We start from the raw sequence: 21,973 nt of genomic DNA, 5'->3' as shown, positions 1-21,973 counted from the left end.
CTGTCAGAAAGGGAGAGCTAATGAAAACAAATGATAACATAAATTGGAAACAGTACATCACAGAGCAATATTAAGTACAGTGTAAAGAGCCCATGTATATAGGCAAACCGTAAACAGTACTAGACGTCACTGAAGTATTTACACTGAGATATAGGAAGCAACTACAACATTCGCTTAATGAAAAACGTATAAAAGAAAAACAAATATTTTTTATCCGTACAACACAAGTCAATAGGTTCCAATGTTGTTTTGGACTCCATTGACATTCATTATATGAACAAAAACAGTTAAAACATTCATCAAAATATCTTTTTTGTCTGGGTTCAGCAGAAATAAAAACTGTATGATTTACAGTGTGTATGAATTAAATCTGTATGATTTATGGAACGAAATGAGGGTAATGTTGACAGTGAAGACAGAATTTAAATATTTAGGTGAACTATCCCTTTACAACCACTTTGATACTTAATAATATGTCTTAAAATGAGAAACTCTCAAAAAGTGAGGGAAGTTCAGTAAATTCACTCACCTTGAAAAGTTATTTGGGGCTTATTACCAGAACTGATGTGTTTTTATGTTTATAAGTGGCGAGGCTCACGAGAAGATACCCAAAACAAAGGCCTGGTGCGTAGGTATTGCGTCACTCACATTCTCACTTTTTCAAGACAAGGTTGTCAAGGGCAGGAAGTCTCAGTTACTGAAACAACACTGATAAAGGTTTGCTAACCCCCCACCCTGAGTGTGTGTGTGTCTTTCAATGTATGTGATATGTGCATGTTGGTGCATTTGCAATCGGCTGCCAAGAAACAGGTAGTGACATCACCAGCACAGATCTAATTTAGGAGCCTTTCTATGGGACCTTTGCATTTCATGTCTGTAGCACCCTAAGTATGAGCAATGGTAATACTGGCGCTTGCCTTAAAAATCAACTAATAAGGTTGCGTTCGTGAAACTATTTTACTGGTTGAAGCACAAGCCAGTATGATCAAGAGCAAATCAGATGACCTGCATACTGACTGGTAGCAATATACTGGCTTAGGATTGTTTTTAACATCTCTATGATGTGTATACATTGCCAGAATTGAGAGACATGGCGTATGTATTTAGTGGCCACAGAGGTCTTGGATACTACAAGATAATTTTATGTGTATACATTGATAAACATAAACCTTATAAAGCCCTGTAAGTGATTTCTCACGGTGGAAGGATTTACCAGCCATATTTTTTTTAGGTTAGCACAAACTTGTAGCTGAATGTTTCATTTACACTACTGTTAAAAGAAATTTGCGGTTAAATATATATATAGATAAAAAAAAAGAAAATTCCTACCTCTTGAAGAATCTTCAGAGCCTTCACATGTCTGTAGATAATTGAAAAGAGGTGACATTATTTTTTTACTCTTAAAGACAGAACAAAACACCTGTCCAATTCTGTCAAGCAGATATATCCCTGATCATCCAAGTAAAACCAACATTTAAACAGCCAATTTATGAAGTCAGTTGAGATACATAACACATACATTTGAAGGGCTTAGGAGAAAAAGCAGGCTTGCTTATATCGGATCGCATTTAATAAATCTACACGCTTAATGACTCATTGAGGCGCTGCTGAAAAGCAATAACTTAAGGCAGACAGTCCAGTAATAGGCTGTCAGTTTGAGTATCAGAGGAGCTGTTGAGTGAACAAGAATAGACAGTGATAAAGATGTGGACAGGGTCTGGATAAAGAAGATCCCTGAAGGACATCACATGAGACACAATTGGTCTGTATCTGAAATGTGTTTAAATCCAGACAGAGACAAACACTTACTCTCTTTCTGAGTCCACCAGGTCTTTGGCAACGTAGTAGGCTCTGGATCGACCATCAATCTAAGAGTGACAGAAAAGAAAGCCATGAGAGATAAATGAGGAGACCCAGTGTTTAAAGAGTCCATAGTGCAGCTTTTAGTTACAACACTGAGTAAATAGAAATAAATAGATGATATTAATACTGTATATAAATGTATTGATAGATACAGAGTGAGAGAGGGATGGACGTTCTGATCTAATTTCTCATTCAACCCTGTCAAAAGAAGACTGATCATTTCATTAAACCACAACGTAAATGAGAAAGCTTTCCTGGACGTGCCGCTTTAAGCACAGATGCATTATGGATGAGAGGCTGCGTTCATGGCAAGCACAAATCCACCATTGATTTGCAAGCTAATCACAGCTGTCTGAACATGAGTGTTACTACTGAATGGACATATTTAGAAGAACATGACTGGAACATAATTGCTAATACTCTACATATCTATGTTTAGATTTTAATAGTTTTGTCAAAATCTGGGCTAAGCTCATTTTTATGCATGCATAAAAATCCATAATGAAACAAATTGTTAAGTGCAGCTGGCTTTTTTCCAGTTTGTTGTTGTGCCGGGACAGGTTACTCCCAGATATTCTTTTCTTTTTAAAGACGAAGAAAACAAGGAAGCAGGCGTCACAAGGCCGGGGCCCCGGCTGATATTACAGTGGCAGAGGGAAGGGGTGGGGTCCGGCTCTCACTGCAGCGCTGCACTGACTGCCAGGAGATGTATGAACCTGGATCTCAGACAATTGCACACGGAGGGAATATTCCACTTCAACAGGGAGGGTCCTTGTTTTTACCTACTTTAAAGCTGTGATTATTCAGGTAATGGTGTAAGGGAAGGTTATAAGAGGTACTGTAGTAAAAGTGTATACAGGATCGGAAAGTGTAAGATTAAACTGACAGACATTATTTTTGAGTTTATAAATGTTTTTGATATCAGGGACACAAAAATGATGATCTTAAGCCTTCTTAAAATGTATAAAATATAAGCAGCTAAAAATGTTAAAGTATAAAGACACATTTATACTTATTTTTTTTTAAAGTATTATAAAAACAACATGTTTGCAATATTAAATAATGTCTGATATTTTCATTTCACTAAACATTGTATAATACTTATTAGGAGTGGAAATCTCCTGGCACCTCACAATTCGATTACGATTCAAAGGATTGCGATGCAATGATAAAACGACTACTTAGTACTTTCAAAGCAAAGTATTTGTAATGATTCATAATAAATTTCTCCCAAATATAGCAAATTGTATTTATTAAATTAAATATTGCATATTTACGTTGTATTAGGTTTTTTAGAATACTGTATTAAGAAACTGCCTACAAGTACAATCAATTCTTGAAAGGATACATATTGTAATATCTCGTTCTGAAATAAATCAGAAATATTTCTTTATTTCTCTCTGGATTTTTCTGCAGACTCCCAGACCCTGAATTTTAAATACACTACCATTCAAAATAGGGGTGTAACAATATATCGTGTCACAATATATCGCAATACAAAAATGCAACAATATGTATCGTGGATAGTTCACCCAAAATAAAAATTACCCTGTGAGAAAAAATTGAAGTTTTCAGAGTCAGTACTACATTAAACTACAATATATTATGTTGAATATAATGTATAATAATGGGGGAATATTAGTGGGTCCTGATAATGCTTATGTTATAAGTCTTATGTTACCAGTAAAAAGTGGCCTACATTATTTTAAATATATCTAGCCAGTGACAGAGTTCAAGCATATTCGTCTAAAATAATTCTGTATTTTCAGGTTCAGAATCATGAATATATTTATTCTGGTGTCACCATTGTCCAAGCCTATTCATTTACACCCACAATGTTATATCAAATTTAGCATTTAATCAACAGTACATTTTTTCTTAACCTTTTATTATATGTCTTGGATTATCACAATAATATCGTATCGTGAGTTCAGTATCGGGATATGTATCGAATCGTGAAATTAGGGTATCGTTACACCCCTAAGATTGGGGTCAGTAAGAAATAATTAATATTTCTGAAAAAAGTCTCTTATGCTCACCAGAGCTGCATTTATTTGGTCACAAACATAGTAAAAAAGGCAATATTGTATTATAAAATATTTATTCTTTTGATGGCAAAGCTGAATTTTCAGCATCATTACTCCAGCCTTCAGTGTCACATGATATCACATGATCAGAAATAATTTTAATATGCTGATTTGGTGCTCAATAATTTCTTGTTATTATAGATGTTGAAAAAAGTTGTGCTGCTTAATATTTTTGTTAAAACTGTGATACACGTTTACAGGATTCTTATAACAGTATTTGTTTGAAACAGAAATCTTTTGTAATGTTATAAATGTCTTTACTGACACCTTTACTGTCATTTTTTTTTTACTGTACTAAAGCATGAAAATCTGTTTGCAGAGATTTAGGAAACATGCTAAATTCAAATACTTGTTTTTCCGAAAAACAATGCATTCTGAGTCAGAATGTCTGATTTTGTTTTGGTCAGTGTGATCTTGCCCACTGCCAATTAATCCAAAAGTATTTCAACACCGCAGGTTGCCATGTGGCAGAAAATATAGCCTATTGTATTCATGACGAACTGGGTCAGAGAACGCATATTCTACAAGAACTAAAAAGCATCGGCACCCTTCTAAAGAGGTCTTTGACCAGAGGCATATTAAAACACATACTAAAATGTGGATAAATATAGAGTGTAAGCCTCATCGCATTCCATTGTCAATTTTGCTCGTTGCTTTTTTCGTGTGCTCAATCTAGCACCCCGCGTGAGCGTTGAGTCTGAGGAGGGGGGGGCGGGGCAAACAACTCTCTCCAATATTTTGAATTTGGACTGCAGTATCCATTTTTACCGCTAGCTGTCAATATTACATACTGCACCTTTAACAAAAAAAACCTTATCGAATCCAAACTTTTGAACGGTAGTGTATGTACCACTACTAGTAAGCATTGACAAGCCTTTGCAAATTGATAAAATTGTTAACTAACCTGTCGGTCCTGGCAGTGGTCTCCACAACCGTCCTCTTCTTCAGATGTACGTCCATGATCTTCCTCATTGGACACAGTGGCAGACACAGGACAAACAGGAAAAGGCTCAGTGTAGGCACTGAGAATAGATGAAAGAATGAGAGAGATTGTTAATTTGATGCACTATACTCATTATGGATTAGTTAGAACTGTACTTATAGGCTTTTCACACACATTTTAATTTAGTTTTGAAATTTAGTTTTATCTTGACTTCTAAGTCTCTGCTCTGTAGTTAATGCACATAATACATGCACAGAAACTTTCATGAGCTGAGTTTAGCTTTTAGCCTCCATCCTAGACTAAAAATAATGTTTAAATTAACATTAAATCTCTAATGAAAGTCCACCACCATTACTGTGTCTAACAGAGCCCAGAGGAGAAACTTACGATCAGAACACTGCATGTGGCAAACAGCAAACCATCCAATCTCTCCAAATCAAAAACAACGGAACAAACCGTCTCAAAAACTCTTTTGAATTAGAGGGCACTTTGGTATCCAGCAGAGCAGAAATTACCCTTTGCCAAGGAGAAACAAATTCCCCCTCTTCATTTAAACAAGACCTGGTGAGAATAATTTGTTTTTTCCTCCCCTGCTCCTCCTTACAGTAGTAACACGGATGGTTGGGGCCAGATTGCGAGGACGTTTACGGTTGAGCATGAAGGGCTGGCTTGGTGATCCTGTGGTGAGCACTTAAAGCCGAAAAGAAGATGCAGCCCTGAGGATATGCAAATATGCACAATGAAGCTGCTTATATACTGTGGAGGGCACATATGAGTGCACTTGCGCCTACACTTATCTAGAGGCAACAGCAAGAATCTCTTAGACTTTTGCATTCTTGCTTTTAAAAGAATCAAATTTAAAAGCAATAAAAATCAGTGTGTGCGTATACTGTCAGTGTATAAACGCTTTAGAGGTGCTCAGCTGGGTGTCATACTACTCAAGGACACACACACACACACAATGTCTGGAGGTGGAAGTGGAAATTGCTCATTGCTCATAGCCAGCTGAACTGGGCGAGCTAAGGTGACAGTTCATTTTAAGGTCCCAGATGAAGCATATAGGAGCCTTCTGGCAGGACGTCACTACAATCTTCAGTGATCTCACCAGCTGAGGACTCCATTTTCAGTGAAAGCGAAAGTTAGCATAAGACAAATCAAGCTGTTTTTTTATCTGAAACACAGGTCTTTCAAATAAATTCTAACTGAAATTGCCCATATGCAGCTCTCCAGGATGAAACAAAACAGATATTTTTATCAACACATCTGGTTTTCAGACTGGTATATGATTTATGTCTTTTGCATCATGCTGAGGGGATTGTCACGACACAACAATACGCATTTTCACTCTGGTGAAAAATAATAGAATAAATATAAATAAAAAAGTAAATAAATATTATAAATATAATAATTCATATATAATGTATAAACATTTACATATTTATAAAAAATACTAACTTAGCAAATAAAAAAAGCCATTGGAAAATTCTGAAGTGTGTGTAAAACGTGCATTCATCTCTGCCACCCTACTGTACATAATCTCTCCATCAGCCACAAGTGACGATTTATACAATCCTCCTGACTCTTCAACATTACCATTTATGAGAAGCAATTATAGAGCAAAGTACTTCTCTAAGCTGTTTGCTTTAAGGTACCCATGAGCTAAATTTACTGCTGAAAATTACACAGAGAGTGCAATGATTTCCTATAACACACCTATATGTCCTATTTCCTGATGCTTCCCTGAGGCTTGTTATATGTAATTCAAGTGATTTAAACTCTTGATAATAAAATATACATTAGAAACCCTGGTGTTTCTCTGTCTGAATCTGTGTAATAGTGCTATTATAGAAAATAAGCATCGCTGAGATGACTTCATTACCAGACTTCATTTAACAAAACGTATTTTAATGCAGATGAGGAGAAAGTGAAGAACGGGCTGTGTTGGTTGAATCGAGAGATGTATATTCTTGCTTGGTTTTAGTTTGGTGGTGTTAAAGGGATAGCTCGCTCAAAAATGAAAATTCTGTCATCATCAGAGATATTTGTTTGTTTTGTCATCTTTTCAGAATCATTTCATTTATCTTTAATGTTAAATGCTTTTAAATTTGTGGATCTGCTTTCTTACAAATATCTGTTACATTTTTATGTTGGAAATATTATCCAAGTCAAACACTGGCCCCTGCCTTTACTGTAATATTAGAAAAGACACGAAGAAAGCTGGGAACGATGACAACAACAATATCTTTGTGGTAGCCTTGCTTTCCTGACTGCCACACCTCGCCTTGTTGTTTGGGTCGCAGGGGAGTCTGGGAGATCGGTATTGCCTGTCTCCACCCCATCCCACTGACCCTGTCCCCTCGCCCTTGTCCTGCATTTCCTGTAAACAGCAGTGTGGAGGCTCATTGGCTGGGTGCGTCCTCTCTTGGGATAACCTGGCAATGACCTGAGAGCCCTGGGCACCAGGCCCAACTCAGACCGGACCGGACCAGGACCAGGCCAGACCCACACCCAAGTTCTGTGAGCATTAAAATGCAGAAAGCATTCAGAACACAAATGAAAAGACGTATACTTTTTCTCTCAATTCTCTGTATGTATGTTTCAAACTGTCTTTCTAAGTATCTCTTTTCCTTTTTTATGTTTTTTTGCTATGCTTGCTGTATGTTTGTTAATTTTCTTATTCTATAATGTGCATAATAATAATCAAGACATATCAAGAGAATGAAAGGTCAAAAGCAATTCAAAATATAATATAATATAATATAATCGGCAGTTTCTACATGAATATAATATAGGAGGTTCAATAGTCAATATTATACACTATAGTTGCTATTTATAACTATCAAAAGGAGTTTCAAAATTTTTCCTCAATCATCTTCTCACACTACCCACTGTCCTTTGGGATCAGCAAAGAGTACAAAACGTTTTTCTGATTGGCTTGGGCATGAAAAATATTCTTTCTTTATACATCTGCAATCAATCACTGTCCTGTCATTGTGTCTCCATCCACCAAAGTGGCAATGTCAATTTTTCTCTGCAGGCATTCAAAATGCGACAAACAAAAACAGACAGAACATCAGCAGTGACGGAGGATTCTCTTGGGACACAGAGTGGCTAATGGTGCAGACACATAGACCCATTTGCAAACATGCAATGCTGTTAAGATTGCACAGCAACACAATGAGTCAATAATGCCACCAGAAAAAAGGTCCCTGGCTCCCATATCATCTTCTGAATAATGGAGGATGCTCAAAAGTGTGGCACATAAACACTTTAGCCAGGGGTAATATCCAAAAGTAGTGAGTATTCACACCATCCCTAGAAGTCAATAACGATTTACTGGTAAAAGCTGAAAACACAGACTGAAGTAAAAGATCTGCCAAATACTTATTCATGGTATGGTTAGGTAAAGGATGTTAAGGCTATTCACACCAAGAATGAATTTTAACCAAATAATTTCCATGGGGAAAAAATCCTAATGTATTCTTATTGTGATATTTCTATATCAGGCTATCACTTCATTAACTTCCAGTAATGGGTTTTATTACTCATAGGGCCCTATCATACACCCGGCGCAATGCAGCGGCAAGTGTTTTTTGCTAGTTTCAGTCCGACACAGTTATCATTTTCATGCGCCACATTGTTAAAATAGCAAATGCATTTGCGCCCATAGTGCAGCCATGGTCTGAAAACGAGGTGTGTTCAGGCGCATTGTTGGCACGTTACTATTTTGAGGCAACTGAAATAGACTGTGTCCCTGTGTGTGTAATAAGCAGATTGTATGCACGTTGTGACCCGGCTATAGGCGCATTATTACTAATGCGCCCTTAAAATAACAAAAAAAATATTGCGCCATTGACTTTAGACCAGGTTTTTGTTGGTCAATGGCGCAATATTTTTTTTGTTATTTTAAGGGCGCATTAGTAATATGCGCCTATAGGCGGGTCACAACATGGGTACAGTCTGCTTTACACACACAGGGACACGCAACAGCACACAAACTAGCAAAATATTAAAAATAAAAGTATTACAATGTAAAAGATTAATACTGTGTACATAAAGATATGGTGGAATCCGGCTTGTCCCGTAGATGGTCTGCTTGCGCCTTAACCTCGCACGTGAGCTGATCCATTTGTGCTCTGGAGACGCGTTCAGTCTTTCCGCTTGCAAATTCTGCCATGTAAATAGCAATCCGCCAAGGCGCGAGCGCAACTGGCTTTTAAAGGGAATGGGAGATGAGACTTTATTTCACGTTACGCCCAAAACACAGCCATTACTCATTAAGAGAATAGGGACAACCCTTTTAGACCATGCAGCGCGCGCACCGACCATTCACACCGTCCCTTCATTAGACTATCAAAAATGGATTCGGACACACCCTAAGTGCACTTGCGCCCTGCGCTTTAGACTATGCGCTTAGAACGTTAAAATAAGGATGATTAATCTTTAATCAAAATAACTTCCCCTCCCTCTTGCAACGACATCTTTTCTGTTCTCTGATAGAATCATGAAAATTATATTTTTTCCAAAAACTGCATGTACTGCATGTGAAACTGAATGTGAGTGATAAACAATGGAGAGACTAACAACATTACAAGCAATTCTGGAAATTTCCCTTGTGTTTCTCTGAAAATCGGATTAAAAGCAACCCAGAGGCCACTTGAAACAGTCAGGGTCTTTGACTACACTGGAGGTAATCGTGCAGAGGTTTCTAATGATGACTCTGGGGTGGTAAAGTGAGAGCAGAGAGGGTCATACGGTCAAAAGAAGGTCAGAAAGTCATCTGTCTTTAAACCACTCCAAAACCTCAAATCTCCCAAAAGCCCAATAAAAGAAAAACACTTGGGGAATTTGGTTTATTAACACTACATGCTACTAAAATGCTCATGCAGAGAACAGAAAACTCTACACCGGTTTTCTCATCTATTCCCCTCCACTCAGCTGCATCAGGCTGTAAGAGCATTGCAATAAAGGAGAAAAATAGCCTTAACGTTTAATCCACTTTCTTCCCATACTATTTGTATCATTGAACCATTGCATTGTATTCTTTCTCACACAGATAGGGTACTCCAACAAATGTACCGTCAAATCCTGCAAATGAGAAAATCAGATAAGCTACCCTGCAAGCATAGTCCATCTTTTCAACCAATGAAACTCAATACCACAGGCTGCTCCACTACTACATGCACAACACAGCACCCACAGCGTAAGTGTTTGGAAAGTCATTTTGTTTCATTATACACATTTATATAACAGTTAATGGCTTTCCAGCCAGTTGATCTTGCATTGCAAAATTAAAAACACAACTGAGCCATAATGTGTCTAAAATGTAAGTTGTTCACTTTTAACTTTAGCAAAAAAGCAATAACACATTAACAATCCTGCTCTTGTGCTGAATATCGGCAAGGATACAAGCCAAATTTCACAATTGTGAGTGTGATATTGCTTAATTACTAATGAACATGGACAACTTTTTTGCAACTTCATCTGTACAAAGAATCCACTGTATAGGGCTGGATATTGAAACAAATTTCATGATTCGATTTCAATTCACAAGCTTGCAATTTGATTAGATTCTGATTCGATTCGATATTGATTATTTTGGATGTATATCAGGTACAGTACATGGCAAATTTTCTCAAAGAAAAAAAAAAATCTCAACTACACTATACAGGGAATCAGTTGGAACTATATTACTGTAATATTGAAGGTTAAAATTAACTGATTTGTATACAAACACTTAAATTACACATAAGAAAGTTTTTCCAATAATAAAGTATAATACTAACTTTACAATTATGTTTTTTGAAATATATACATTTAAATGGTGGCTGTCATAAAAACTTGATGGATGTAATATGGTGCATATACAGTATTTAGCAAAATTATCCTCTCCAAAGGTATTTTTTTGAGATAACTAACAAGTTTATGGTCCCTGGATGGCTTTTCTGAGGTAAATGTAACATTATGTGACATTGTTCACAAGCTCATTTATTTAGGCTACATCTTTCCATGGTTGAAACACTGATTGAGCAATTACATGAGACATGATACAGATTTCGGAAAGTTGTATCTTTTATCATACCTTCTGATGTTGATTTATGTTTATTTCATGCTGTAACTAGTAAAGTAAAAGAGATGCCACTTCGATTGATCTGAGTCAGCAACAGCGATCACATTAAAAAGCACCAAAACGGTATTTATTGCTGAAATTTCATAATAAAATGGACAGATTTCGTAATCTGACACTTTGTTTCATATCAAAAGTAACAAAGCACAAAGCTTATTGTGATTTATTGGATGGGAGGCTGGCTCGCTCGAATGTTCTGTTCATTCATCAACTGAAAACAGGATAAACTAAAGGATCGATTCTTGGGATTTAAAAATCGATAACGGTTTATAAAAATGAGAATCGATTAAAATCAGGAAATCTATATTTTTTTCCCCAGACCTAATACTGTATGTACATCTATCTGTCCAATATTTCATGATGTAGTCTAGAAAATCTTTAATAATTTTAAATCTTGTTTATTCAGTCAGGAAGATTACAGAAAGTGTTCTGAGACAGAGAAAGGTGCAAGCTGAGCTATCAGAGTGACCAAACACTTGCCTAATTTCCTGTTAACATTGTTTTGGCCAGCACTTCCTCCAGACTTGTGTGATGGTATTGCCATTGTGTTCAGAGGAAGGGGTTTCAGCATTCAAAATATAACTCTCTAGACAATCTTACGCTACAGTCTGATGATTTAAACATAAATAAGTCTTCCTATTATAGTTCATTTCAGATCTCTTTATGTTTTATAATTAACATAATGTGGAAAATAAGCATTTTTAATTATGTAGTTCTAAAAAAGACTGACTATACCTTTCAGTGTCTTGCTCTTGAGTGGTAGTCTTGTTTTCTATTCCTGCAAAGCTATTCATGTCCACATAGCCATCGTTCTCATTGGCATGTGCTGCAGTCCGATTGTGGTCATCGAAGAAATCTGTAATAGTGACTGCCCGAGTGGGCCGCCCATGTGGAATCTGGATATTCTCATAGTCTGAGCTCATTGCAGGAATGTTTTCATAGTCAGACGTATCTGCACTTGGGAAGGAGATGGAGCGAGGCTTTGTGAGGGGTAGGGGCATGAAGGGAAGCCGAGAGCGGTCCTCAAAGGACTCCACTCTGGCTATTCCCCTGTGGCTGTAACTCTTGGGTGCACCTTGCCTTCTTTGTCTCTCTTTGTAAAGCAGAAAGGTGGGAGGTATTTCTGAGTTGTGTTGTGGCTTTCCCATATGGGACTGAAGCTGAGGGGAACCACTTGTACTTCTTCGATCAAGCTCCAGCACTCGAATGGGCCCATGGTGGCTAGATTCAGATGATGACCTTGAGGAGCGGACACTGCCATCTCCACGGGCTTTGCTTTCTGATTTTTTCTTAAATTTTAAAGCCAGGAAACGTTTAAATGATGTTGTCTTCTTTTTGGGGTTGTCCGGAGACTCATGTTGGATTAGAAGTGATGGAGAGCTTTTGGTCACAGGCCTCTTAGTTATGTAAGCTAAATCAAAGGGCGGTGGGATATCGACTAAAGATGTAGGTGTCGAGACACCACTGGAGGACTGGTGACTTCTTTGAGAAAAGCTTCCAGAGGAAGTAATGACACAAGGTAAAGAAAGTGTGTCATCTTTTCTTTGCAATCTGCATTCCTCTCTAGGAGATTTCTCACCCTCAAAGTGTCCTGAGAATGGCAAATCTCTGCCCTCAACAGAAAGCGATCGAGGAGAAAGAAGAAAGCGCCTTGGCTTTAATGAGGGAATAATTCGGTTGGCCTCTGTTTCATCTGAAAGCTTGGGATGTGGATCTCCATTTTGATCCAAGGCCACAGTGTAGTATTCATGAGACTGGCACTCAGTGCCCGTCTCCTCAGGCACAGTCTCAGGAACATATCCAGGTACTTTCCCCGAGAGTGAACGAGATCTCGTCACAATGCTCTTCCTGTCCATAGAGATAAAGTTCTCACCTTCTGAGTCAAAGCCAGCCTCCTCGTAAATGTGTTCGTCACTTTCTGTGTCCGATTCCTCAAAGAAAGGCACGATATGGCAGTCCAGCTCTTCAATGTCCTCTTCAAACGCTTCCGTGGTATGGGCAAAAACCAAACGATTTGTAAGTTCTGGAGTTCTGCCTAAATCCAAGTCAGCAGGAACGGTGATGTTGCAAAGTCTCAGACGTGGCTGGCAGCTGTTCCTCTGACTCAAGAGGGCTTGTCCCCGTCTAGCTGATCGTTCTCTTATACTTTTACACTTGGTTTTCCTCTCCATGTTTACTGGCTCATCTTCGTCTCCTATCTCAACATAATCTTCAGATGAAACACACTCCACCTGCTGATCATCCCCATCATGGTCTTCAATATCAGCATAGTCATTCGCTCCTTCGTTTTTTGTCATCTCTTGACCCTCAGAAGCAGGTTGCGAGGCACCATTTTCTAAATTGACTTGTTCCTCCTCCAACTCTGCCACATCCTCCGATGATACGTAGTAAGGTTCTTGGTTTGATGTTCCCTCTGTTGAGTCCATTGGTTTCTCATTGCTGGATTCTTCATCAGTGCATCTTGCTTCTGGATCAGAGGTGCATGTCAAATCACTTGGCACAACCTCTATGACAGAGTAGGGCTCAAATGCATCTTCTGTCTCCTCTGCAAACCTGAAGCGTCCAGATGGGTCTTTGGTTGCACGTTCAGCCTGCCAAGTGCTGTTATCATCCACTGTGCCAATAATGTCATAAGGGTATTCCTCACACAGTGAGGGTTGACTGCAGTTTGTAGCCTTTGAAAAAAGCCCAGTCTCATCTTCTTCTGCCTCATGACGAACACAGTTTGCGGCTGCTCTATTGTCCTGTTCATACTGATCATTGGCACGTTGAAAACTGTCTGATGGTTGTTCCTCAATCTCTTCATACGGACTTTGACATTCATCTGCAGGCTGATCTTTAGTATGTGTCTCATTCTTAGAACATGCACAGGTGTCCTCAATTACATTACAAGAATCTTCTCTAATTTCAGCTGGCTTGGTATCATCAGTGTTTTTGCTGTGGTCTTCATCTGTTGAATCAAGAATTTCATCAACCATTTCTGACAAATTTGAAGAGGCTGCATGCGGCACTTCAGTGATACCATCTTTACCGTCATCCTCTCCCACTGTTTCATCCGCTGGCATTTGTAATTCTTCCTCTATTTCATTATAATAAGTTGTGTCATGGTTAGTGTCAGATAAGTCTTTTCCAGATAAGTCGCTCTCCATGTGATCATCAGTACAGTTTTCTCTGAATGCATCGGTTTCATCCTGTGTGACATCTGATTCATTTTCCTGCTTCAGCTTCAGTCTATCAGAGGATGTTATGTCCCCATTGCCCACAATGCTTTGGCTTAATTCAGAGGCTCGCCTTGGTTTGGGTGCCACAGGAGGTTTAAAACCTCGGGTGGAAGGACAAGGCCTTGACATCAGGGTGGAGCACACAGTTATAGTCAAATGGCTTTGTCTTTGGTCGAGAAGTTTGGAATTGCTGCTAAAAATCTGCGAATAGAAAGAGAAAAGAAGATAACATTTCATTGTTGAATTGGATATCTTTGCAATAGAAATAAAGAAAAGAACCTATAAACATGCCATTATGAGTTCAGCTGCTCCTTTAAAGAAGCATATTGATTGATCTACATTGACCATTTGATTGATGAACTGCAACTTCTGAACTTAAAACTTAATGAAGTAATTATGCTCAATCCAGTCACACTGAACATCCTTTTCACAACCATGAAACAAAGTGAAAAAAGATACATAAATAATGTATTTTAATAACATCACAACAATTAACTCTGAAGTGCATCTTCTCATAAAGGGTTAAACTTAGGGCCATTTTTGGTGAAACACACCCTTTCTCTTAACAAAACTCATACTCCCCTAGTCTTTTCCTGTTATTTGCTACCTGCCTTGACGCACGTCCTATTAAACTCACCGTGCACTTGGTGCTCACCCTGCTAAGATGTTGTTTCCTGACACGACTAATTAACTATTCCAGCAGATTCTCCTGGAAGGACTGCGGACAGGAAGTGCAAAGGGGAAGGACATTAACAGTGCACCCTGTCTCCTCCATGAACCCCTTCCCCATTTTTTTCTATAAGAGCACGTTTTGCACAACACAAATACACATCCTTCTCGTCAGTCTTCCCATGATTCACTGTCCAGTGACAAATCCCACCCCTGACAACCCCCAGACTGGATTTTTTTTTTTTTTTTGCTGAAAAGGTCGTTTCAGTGTGTTGAAGAACAATAAAAAGAGAAACATCAACATCCCAACTAAGGTCCCCTTGGCAAAATAACAGGATATGAATTATGCAACAAGAATTCACTTAAAACAAATGGTTAAACACAATAGGAGGAATAAAGGGAGAAACAAACTCTTTACTGTGCAAAGCCATCAGTACATGATCTCAGATATGGGCTCTAAAGAGTCAACAATTTTTATTTGCTAATTTAGTCCTATACCAGCTGAGTGAACAGGACTAACTGAATTAACATAATGTGACTAAATCATAAATTAAATTATGAGCATTTATAAATATGTATTACTAGAACTAATATATTTTAGTGTCTCATTATGTTCACTAAAAACAAAAACAAAAAAAAACAATCACTCAATACAGCATCACTAGGCTATCTCGTTCATATTAACTATATGACTAGAATAAAAATGTCTATATATTTTTGCAACAAGGACTATGGCAGTTCTTAAAATCTACTGGTAATTTAATTTAACACACCGTCAAAACAGTGTAACTGTATGAAAAAAAAAACAGTTAATTCGTATGTCATCATAAACTTTGTTCACTATTAAGCATGCATTCAAGAACACTCTTCAGTATTGCGAACAGAACGGGATGTTGTCTATTTATTATGCTTGAGTTCACACATTCACAAAAGTAAAATAATTTAACAGTATTGAAAAGTTCACTCAGAACTATTTGGTTTCATACCTGCGTACATTGTCGTATGTCATCCACCGTGGCATCTGAAATATTTCCACATTATTCCTTGATATTCCGCAGAAGCAACGGTATATCCAGAGGTGCCGTGAACTTACTCCCGGGACATTTGTCATAAAGCTTGAGAAATAAACAATAAACACTTCATCACTTATTCGACGCCTTTCCACCAAAAATATCAGTTTTATTATCGACTGTTGCAGCAGGTCTCTTCAGATCCGCGCGCGCTTTCTGCCTTGAGGAATGAGAGAGATGCGCGAACTCTCCGATCTGCGCGTGGAGACTGAAGGTGTTTTCCGCGCGCTTCCTGAGGAGGTACAGCGAGTCTCCCTCACGGGAATACAAGGATCGATGACCGAAACCACAGAGAAAAACATCTAATGCCAATAACCATCAGTTGGCGTATGGCACTTTCAAGAACAACTGCTCCAATAGGCTATACTGCAACGATATGGTATGTTTCAGGATCCGATTTAGAGGATATCTGAGAGGATTTCTTGCTCTCACAGGAAAAAAAAACTCGAAATTTCTAATCAAACTGCGTTTGTACTACCACATCGTCATTATATTTAGTTGTATACCCTAGAAAATGTAACTTAAATCGTCAGCTATAGGTATATGTATGTCCGAAGTTTTATCAATAAGGTTAATTGCCCTACTTAACTGAGTTTAAAAAACAGGCTTTTAAATAATTCAATAATTTTCTTGGTAGCCCTTCAAAGACTATTTCATGTAATTTGGTTAAACAAATGTTCCTAAAACCGGTTCTAAAAACAGTTTTACTAAATGCTTTCAGCCAGGCTTCCTCTCTGCTCATCTGTTGCCTGATTGGAGGAAAGCAGCTCTTTAAAAACCTCTCTTCATAACAGGAAACTGCTATCCCTCTTTCCTGCACAACAGGCGACGCTTCCTTAGCAACAAATGAACTAGTGTGCTGCTGTTAACACACTTTTTTTTCCTAATTTAACTTCACACTGATAGGACAGCACAAATTCAATGAGTATTTTTAGATTAAAACAGTTCTTATAAATAAACAAAATAGGGGACGTCTAAGGGATGCACCATTTTTTTAAAAAACCCACAAGTGATAGTCCTGACTCACCTAACGTGAAAGAAGGAAAAAAAAACAGCGGTCTGCAAGACTGAACAAATTTAGACATGTGAATGCTCAATTTCTAGCAACTTGAAAATAAAATTTTGTGTGGATGTTGCATTTCAAATTCATGATATTGGCCTGACTCATAATACATGACATCAAATACATTCTGTAGAATTAAAATGTTCAGTACTAAAAAGTCAACATTGCTTCTCCTTTACAACAAGATGTCCATTCAGACAAATCTTTGCCATACTGGCTAGTATCCACCAAATCAGATATTCTCTGACAGAGCCTTTGTTAAAGCCTAATGAACACCGAATTGTAAGACTAGATAACCCCCAGCTGAGATGCTGCAGTTCTGTGTTCAAGGGCAGACAACAGTCCTGAAACTCAGGAGAGAAAACTGTCAGCCACCTGGGGCTCCATGTTGACAGCTTAAATCACAAGCCAAACCTTCAAACATTAGGTGGCAAACTCCATAGGACATATTATTTATACCTCCACAGGACTCATATTCATATCTGTCTCTCTCTCTTTTTCTTTCTCTCTATCTTTCTCTCTATCTGAAGGTCAGATGAACACCATGAACAATAGCATGTGCTAAGATGTAGGAGTGTAACACAAGGGAGCCGGCCATATGTTTCACAATTTAAAAACATGACTGCCTATAATGACTATTAATTAATGGCTTCAGAAATGGACATCAAATGTCCATAAACAACTTGAATCATGAGCTGGACATTAGTAAACACCATAAAATAATTGTTTTGTGGCCTTGACCCCTCTCAAGACAAATATTTACAACAGCTACAGCATCACATGACCTCTCACAGGAAGCATTGTTATTCCTGTAAACTGTCCGACAGCTTGAATAACAACATTTAACAGAAATCTCCTTTCTCAAAAAACAGCGTTCTTTAAAACAACCTATTTCAGAATACATTTTCAATATAAATGACTCAAGCTTTATCACGTTAGACTGATACTTTGAAATCTGCTATAGTGGTCCATTCCTAGCTAATGTGCCTCTTCTTTTGTTCTTTTAATGGCAAACCACAGCTAAAGATAGCATACAGCTGGCCTTTTGCTGTGCTAATTGTGCCCCTTACTGGAAAGTATACTATGGCACTAAATTTGACCTTTTTTGCATTTTATCAGACAAATGTGTTTTCGTCTGTGGGGACAGGCACATAGCGGAGTGTGTTTGTAGGCATTGTAACCGAAGGGGTGATTGAAAGAATAGCCCTGGGATAAATAACCCTGCAGATGTGGTCTATATGCACAGGAGAAAAACATGTTTTTAGACTTCTGTGAACAAATATTTCTGACCGAACAGATCCGCAGAGCTCCGTTCCCCTCCACCTGGACGGCTGCATTATGGCACATGCCTGGGATAAGAGGAAAAACATGTCAGAAACCAACTTTTTACTCATAAACACACACATGTATTCACAGAACTGAACCTAAACAGGAAACTGATTGGGAAAGAGGGTCAATGACTTTTTTCCCAGAGCTCGTATTAGTCTCTCACCACCCTTCGCATAACACCTGCCTTTAAAAGAACACGCTGAATGTTTCTATATTCTGACGAGCTGAAAAAAGCAGGGTATTATTGTACCGAAAAGGTACATTCGGACAGTTAAAACTGCAACATGTTTTCACAGAAGGAAGTCTCACTGATTTGTGTCAAATTCTGTTACATAATTACATTTAATACATTGGCAAGTTTTAAAAAACAAGAAAACTATATGGACCCTTTTCACAGATTGTGATGATGTGTTATCAACATTGCAAATCAAAGTTTTTCATATATATATATATATATATATACAGACCCTTTCCAAAAAATTTGAATATTATGGAAAAGTTTATTTATTTCCATAATTCCATTCAAAACGTTAAACTTCCATAGATTATAGATTCAGGGCCCACAACTTAAACGATTTCAAGTATTTAGTTGTTTATTTGTACATAATTTGGGCTTCCAGATCATAAAACCCATGAAAACAGGATTTCAAAAAATATTTGAATATTACATGAAATCACACAGTGATTACACAGTGATACCATGGTCATTGAACCAGGTTTTGGTTCTTTTGGCAGTGTGGGCAGGTGCAAATCCTGCTGGAAAATAAAGGAAGCATCTCCATAAAGCGTGTCTGCTGAAGAAACGTCTACCAGGACATTTTCAGAGCACTTCATGCTTCCTTCAATGTGAAATGTGAAACGGGTCCATTGATGGAATACATTTTTAAAATGATGATCACTTCATTGACCATCCATTTATCTTATAAGCTATTCTAATTAAGAAGCTTTTTTTTTAGCACCAATCATTTTAATTACTCATTAATATGAGCGTACTCTGCAACAGAAAACAGATTGCTCCACTCCAATCTGGGATCTCCAGGTGTCAGACAATCATATTCCCCTATAGGAAAGAACATGAAAGAAAAAATGGTATCAGCATTCTTAGGCAACTCAAAAGCACAGCTACAGAAACAACACTCTCACCTTCCCCCCAGTCCCTCGACCAATGACACAGTGCCGGAGAAAAACAGGTGAAGCCAGGAGTCAGCACTTCATCAAAAATAGCAAACAAAGACTGCTCTCCCTGTGGAGTCCAAGACCTCTCAAGCCAAATCAATACGACACCGCTGGCAATGCAGGGTTATAGAAGAGTGCATATGTGTAGTTAAAGATTATAGAGCAACTGTGACGATCTGTTATGCAGCAGTTTTTAACCTTGTGTTCATTTGCATTAATAGGGTCAATGTCTTTTTGTAAGGATCAATTGATTTTTTTTTTAAGAGGAAACTGCACAGATATCATAATGAAGAATAAAGCTACAATATGGAAATAAATTTTTGAAAAGAGAAACCTTAAGTAGGTTGACATAATCTTCTATTATTATTTCACAGAAAAATAATATTCATATTATTCATGTTAATGGTTAATTGTAATATTTAATAATATTTAACGATATATTATTATTATTATTATTCAACATGCAGAAAAAATTAAATTGATATTTATGAAAAAAATGAAAAGAAACATTTTACCTTGAATATAATATAAAATAATAATTAAGATAAATTTACTCGTATTCAGTTTAGAAGAAAGATATTACTACTGTATTTTTTTAATTAGTTAAACCATGACACTTTTTAATTTAATTTAAACTTTGCTTGAAAATGGCAGCTTTTCAAAACCATATGAAACCACAATAAAATTCAAAGAACTTTCAAAGAAATTTGAAAAGATTTGTCATTTTCTTTATTTTGAACAAGCACTCTTATTTATCATTAACCCAACAGACTAAAATCCAGTGCTCTGAAACAGTCATATTACGTTAAATGTAAAACTTTTAGAGTTTTAGAGATGTGCGTGCCATAAACTGGGGGAGGGGAGAACAGTTACGCTGTGAATGGTATTTTTTATTAGTTTTTTCTTTTTAACAGCTTTTTGTTGTTAAAGTAGTCCATAGTAGTACATATATGAATAACCATTTGAAGCATATTGTATGTTTTATACACAACAAAAAAAGCATGTATTTGCTAGCTGGGGATTTATGATGTTTACATACAGTAGTTGTCAACGTATGGGACGCTTCATTTAATTTAAAATTTAGGCATAAATAAAGCTGGTGTCCTCCATGACCTCCATTCTTTCCAACAACAAAGCACTTGAACGCGATGAGCTCGTAATCACGACTTCAGAAGTGGGAAGAAATTTCCGATAGAAAGTGAAGGCTGCATTATTATCATGGAGATATATTGCTAAGATGTTGAGAGGGGAAAAAATGACTGAAGTAACTGCGTAGGGAGAGATAGAGTGATTAGTGAGATTTCTAACAGGTGGGTTATGCTAAGCAGGAGGGCAGGTCTTGATTCTTGATAACAAGTCTCTTGTTTTGCCTCCATACCCCTCTCAGAAAGACACAATCCTCAGAGCTGCACTGTAATAACATCGATTTACCGTTCATAAATAAAAGTCTCAAGAAGCCTCATAAAAAGACTTGTGGCTTGGCCTTTAAAAGCGCTGCACAATGGGCCAGTCAAACACTAGCCTATAGCCTTTAGCACAATAGATTTATGGACCCCGGAGATTTTGATTTCTTTTGAAAAATGGTGCAGATCGCCTGGCTGCCCTTTTCCGTCACATTCATTCTCACATTCTGTTTTGCTTAGTATTCTAATGCAAACAGAAACACATGCGGCTTACAGCTGCACCCTCATTAGGCCACAATGATATTTCTTCACAAAACAGATCTCAGGTCTGTGCAAAAGAATCATTTCCAAGCTGATTAGCAAGACCAATTTGCTGATCTTTCGTTCTGCAGGTCCTAAGGGGAACAATACCACTGTGTAAAAAAGTCCCCTAGGCTGAATTTACTTTTTCCTGTGACTGTTTTAACATCTTTCAGCCAAATGAGACTGAACGGATGCAGATACTAAGTTTAAAAATATCTGTGTTTTCTAACCTCTTTTGGCCTTGGCTGTCAGACGCTCCCGTTTATCTAAACGTCTTAAGCAATGAAGGTGAAATTAGGCAGGCACAATCATATTTCTCAATAAATACTTGATGTGAATTTATTGACACGTACAAAACTGTATAGTTCAATGCAAACAAAGTATCTTGTAATATTCTGCAAGGCTTATTTATGGAAGAGGATTAGGGCCAAGCAATAATAAAAAAATAAAACCATCTCGAGATTAAAGTCATTATAATGCGAGATTAAACTCGTTAAATTTCGAGAAAAAAAGTCGAAATACAATCTTGAGAATAAACTCATTAAATATCGAGAATAAAGTCGTTGTGTTTCGAGAAAAAAATCGTTAAATTTTGAGAAAAAAACTCGAAGTAATCGTGAGAATAAACTCATTAAATTTCGAGAATAAAGTCGTTTTTGTTTCGAGAAAAAAAGTCGAAATGAAATGTAGAGAATAACGCATTCGATCAGTGTTCATTG

General features: G+C 37.5%; 1 protein-coding gene across 2 annotated transcripts in view; it reads right to left on the bottom strand.

Annotated features, from left to right (window-relative positions):
- Positions 1-16,731, bottom strand: part of fgd5a (FYVE, RhoGEF and PH domain containing 5a) — a 52,434-nt gene extending 35,703 nt beyond the window's left edge. For both annotated transcript variants that reach the window (XM_084101145.1, XM_084101146.1), the window contains exons 1-5: positions 15,897-16,731; positions 11,756-14,442; positions 4,855-4,972; positions 1,810-1,868; positions 1,330-1,360 (exon numbers count right to left, since the gene is read on the bottom strand). In XM_084101145.1, coding sequence (XP_083957271.1) covers positions 1,330-1,360; positions 1,810-1,868; positions 4,855-4,972; positions 11,756-14,370 — 2,823 coding nt within the window. In that variant the 5' untranslated portion in view covers positions 14,371-14,442; positions 15,897-16,731. The remainder of the gene's footprint in view (positions 1-1,329; positions 1,361-1,809; positions 1,869-4,854; positions 4,973-11,755; positions 14,443-15,896) is intronic.
- Between the last annotated feature and the right edge of the window lie 5,242 nt (positions 16,732-21,973).

Source organism: Abramis brama, assembly GCF_963993115.1.
Source record: "Abramis brama genome assembly, chromosome: 23".
NCBI lineage: Eukaryota > Metazoa > Chordata > Actinopteri > Cypriniformes > Leuciscidae > Abramis > Abramis brama.
The sequence above is the reverse complement of the archived record's forward strand: the minus strand, read 5'-3'. Positions and strand labels throughout refer to the sequence as shown.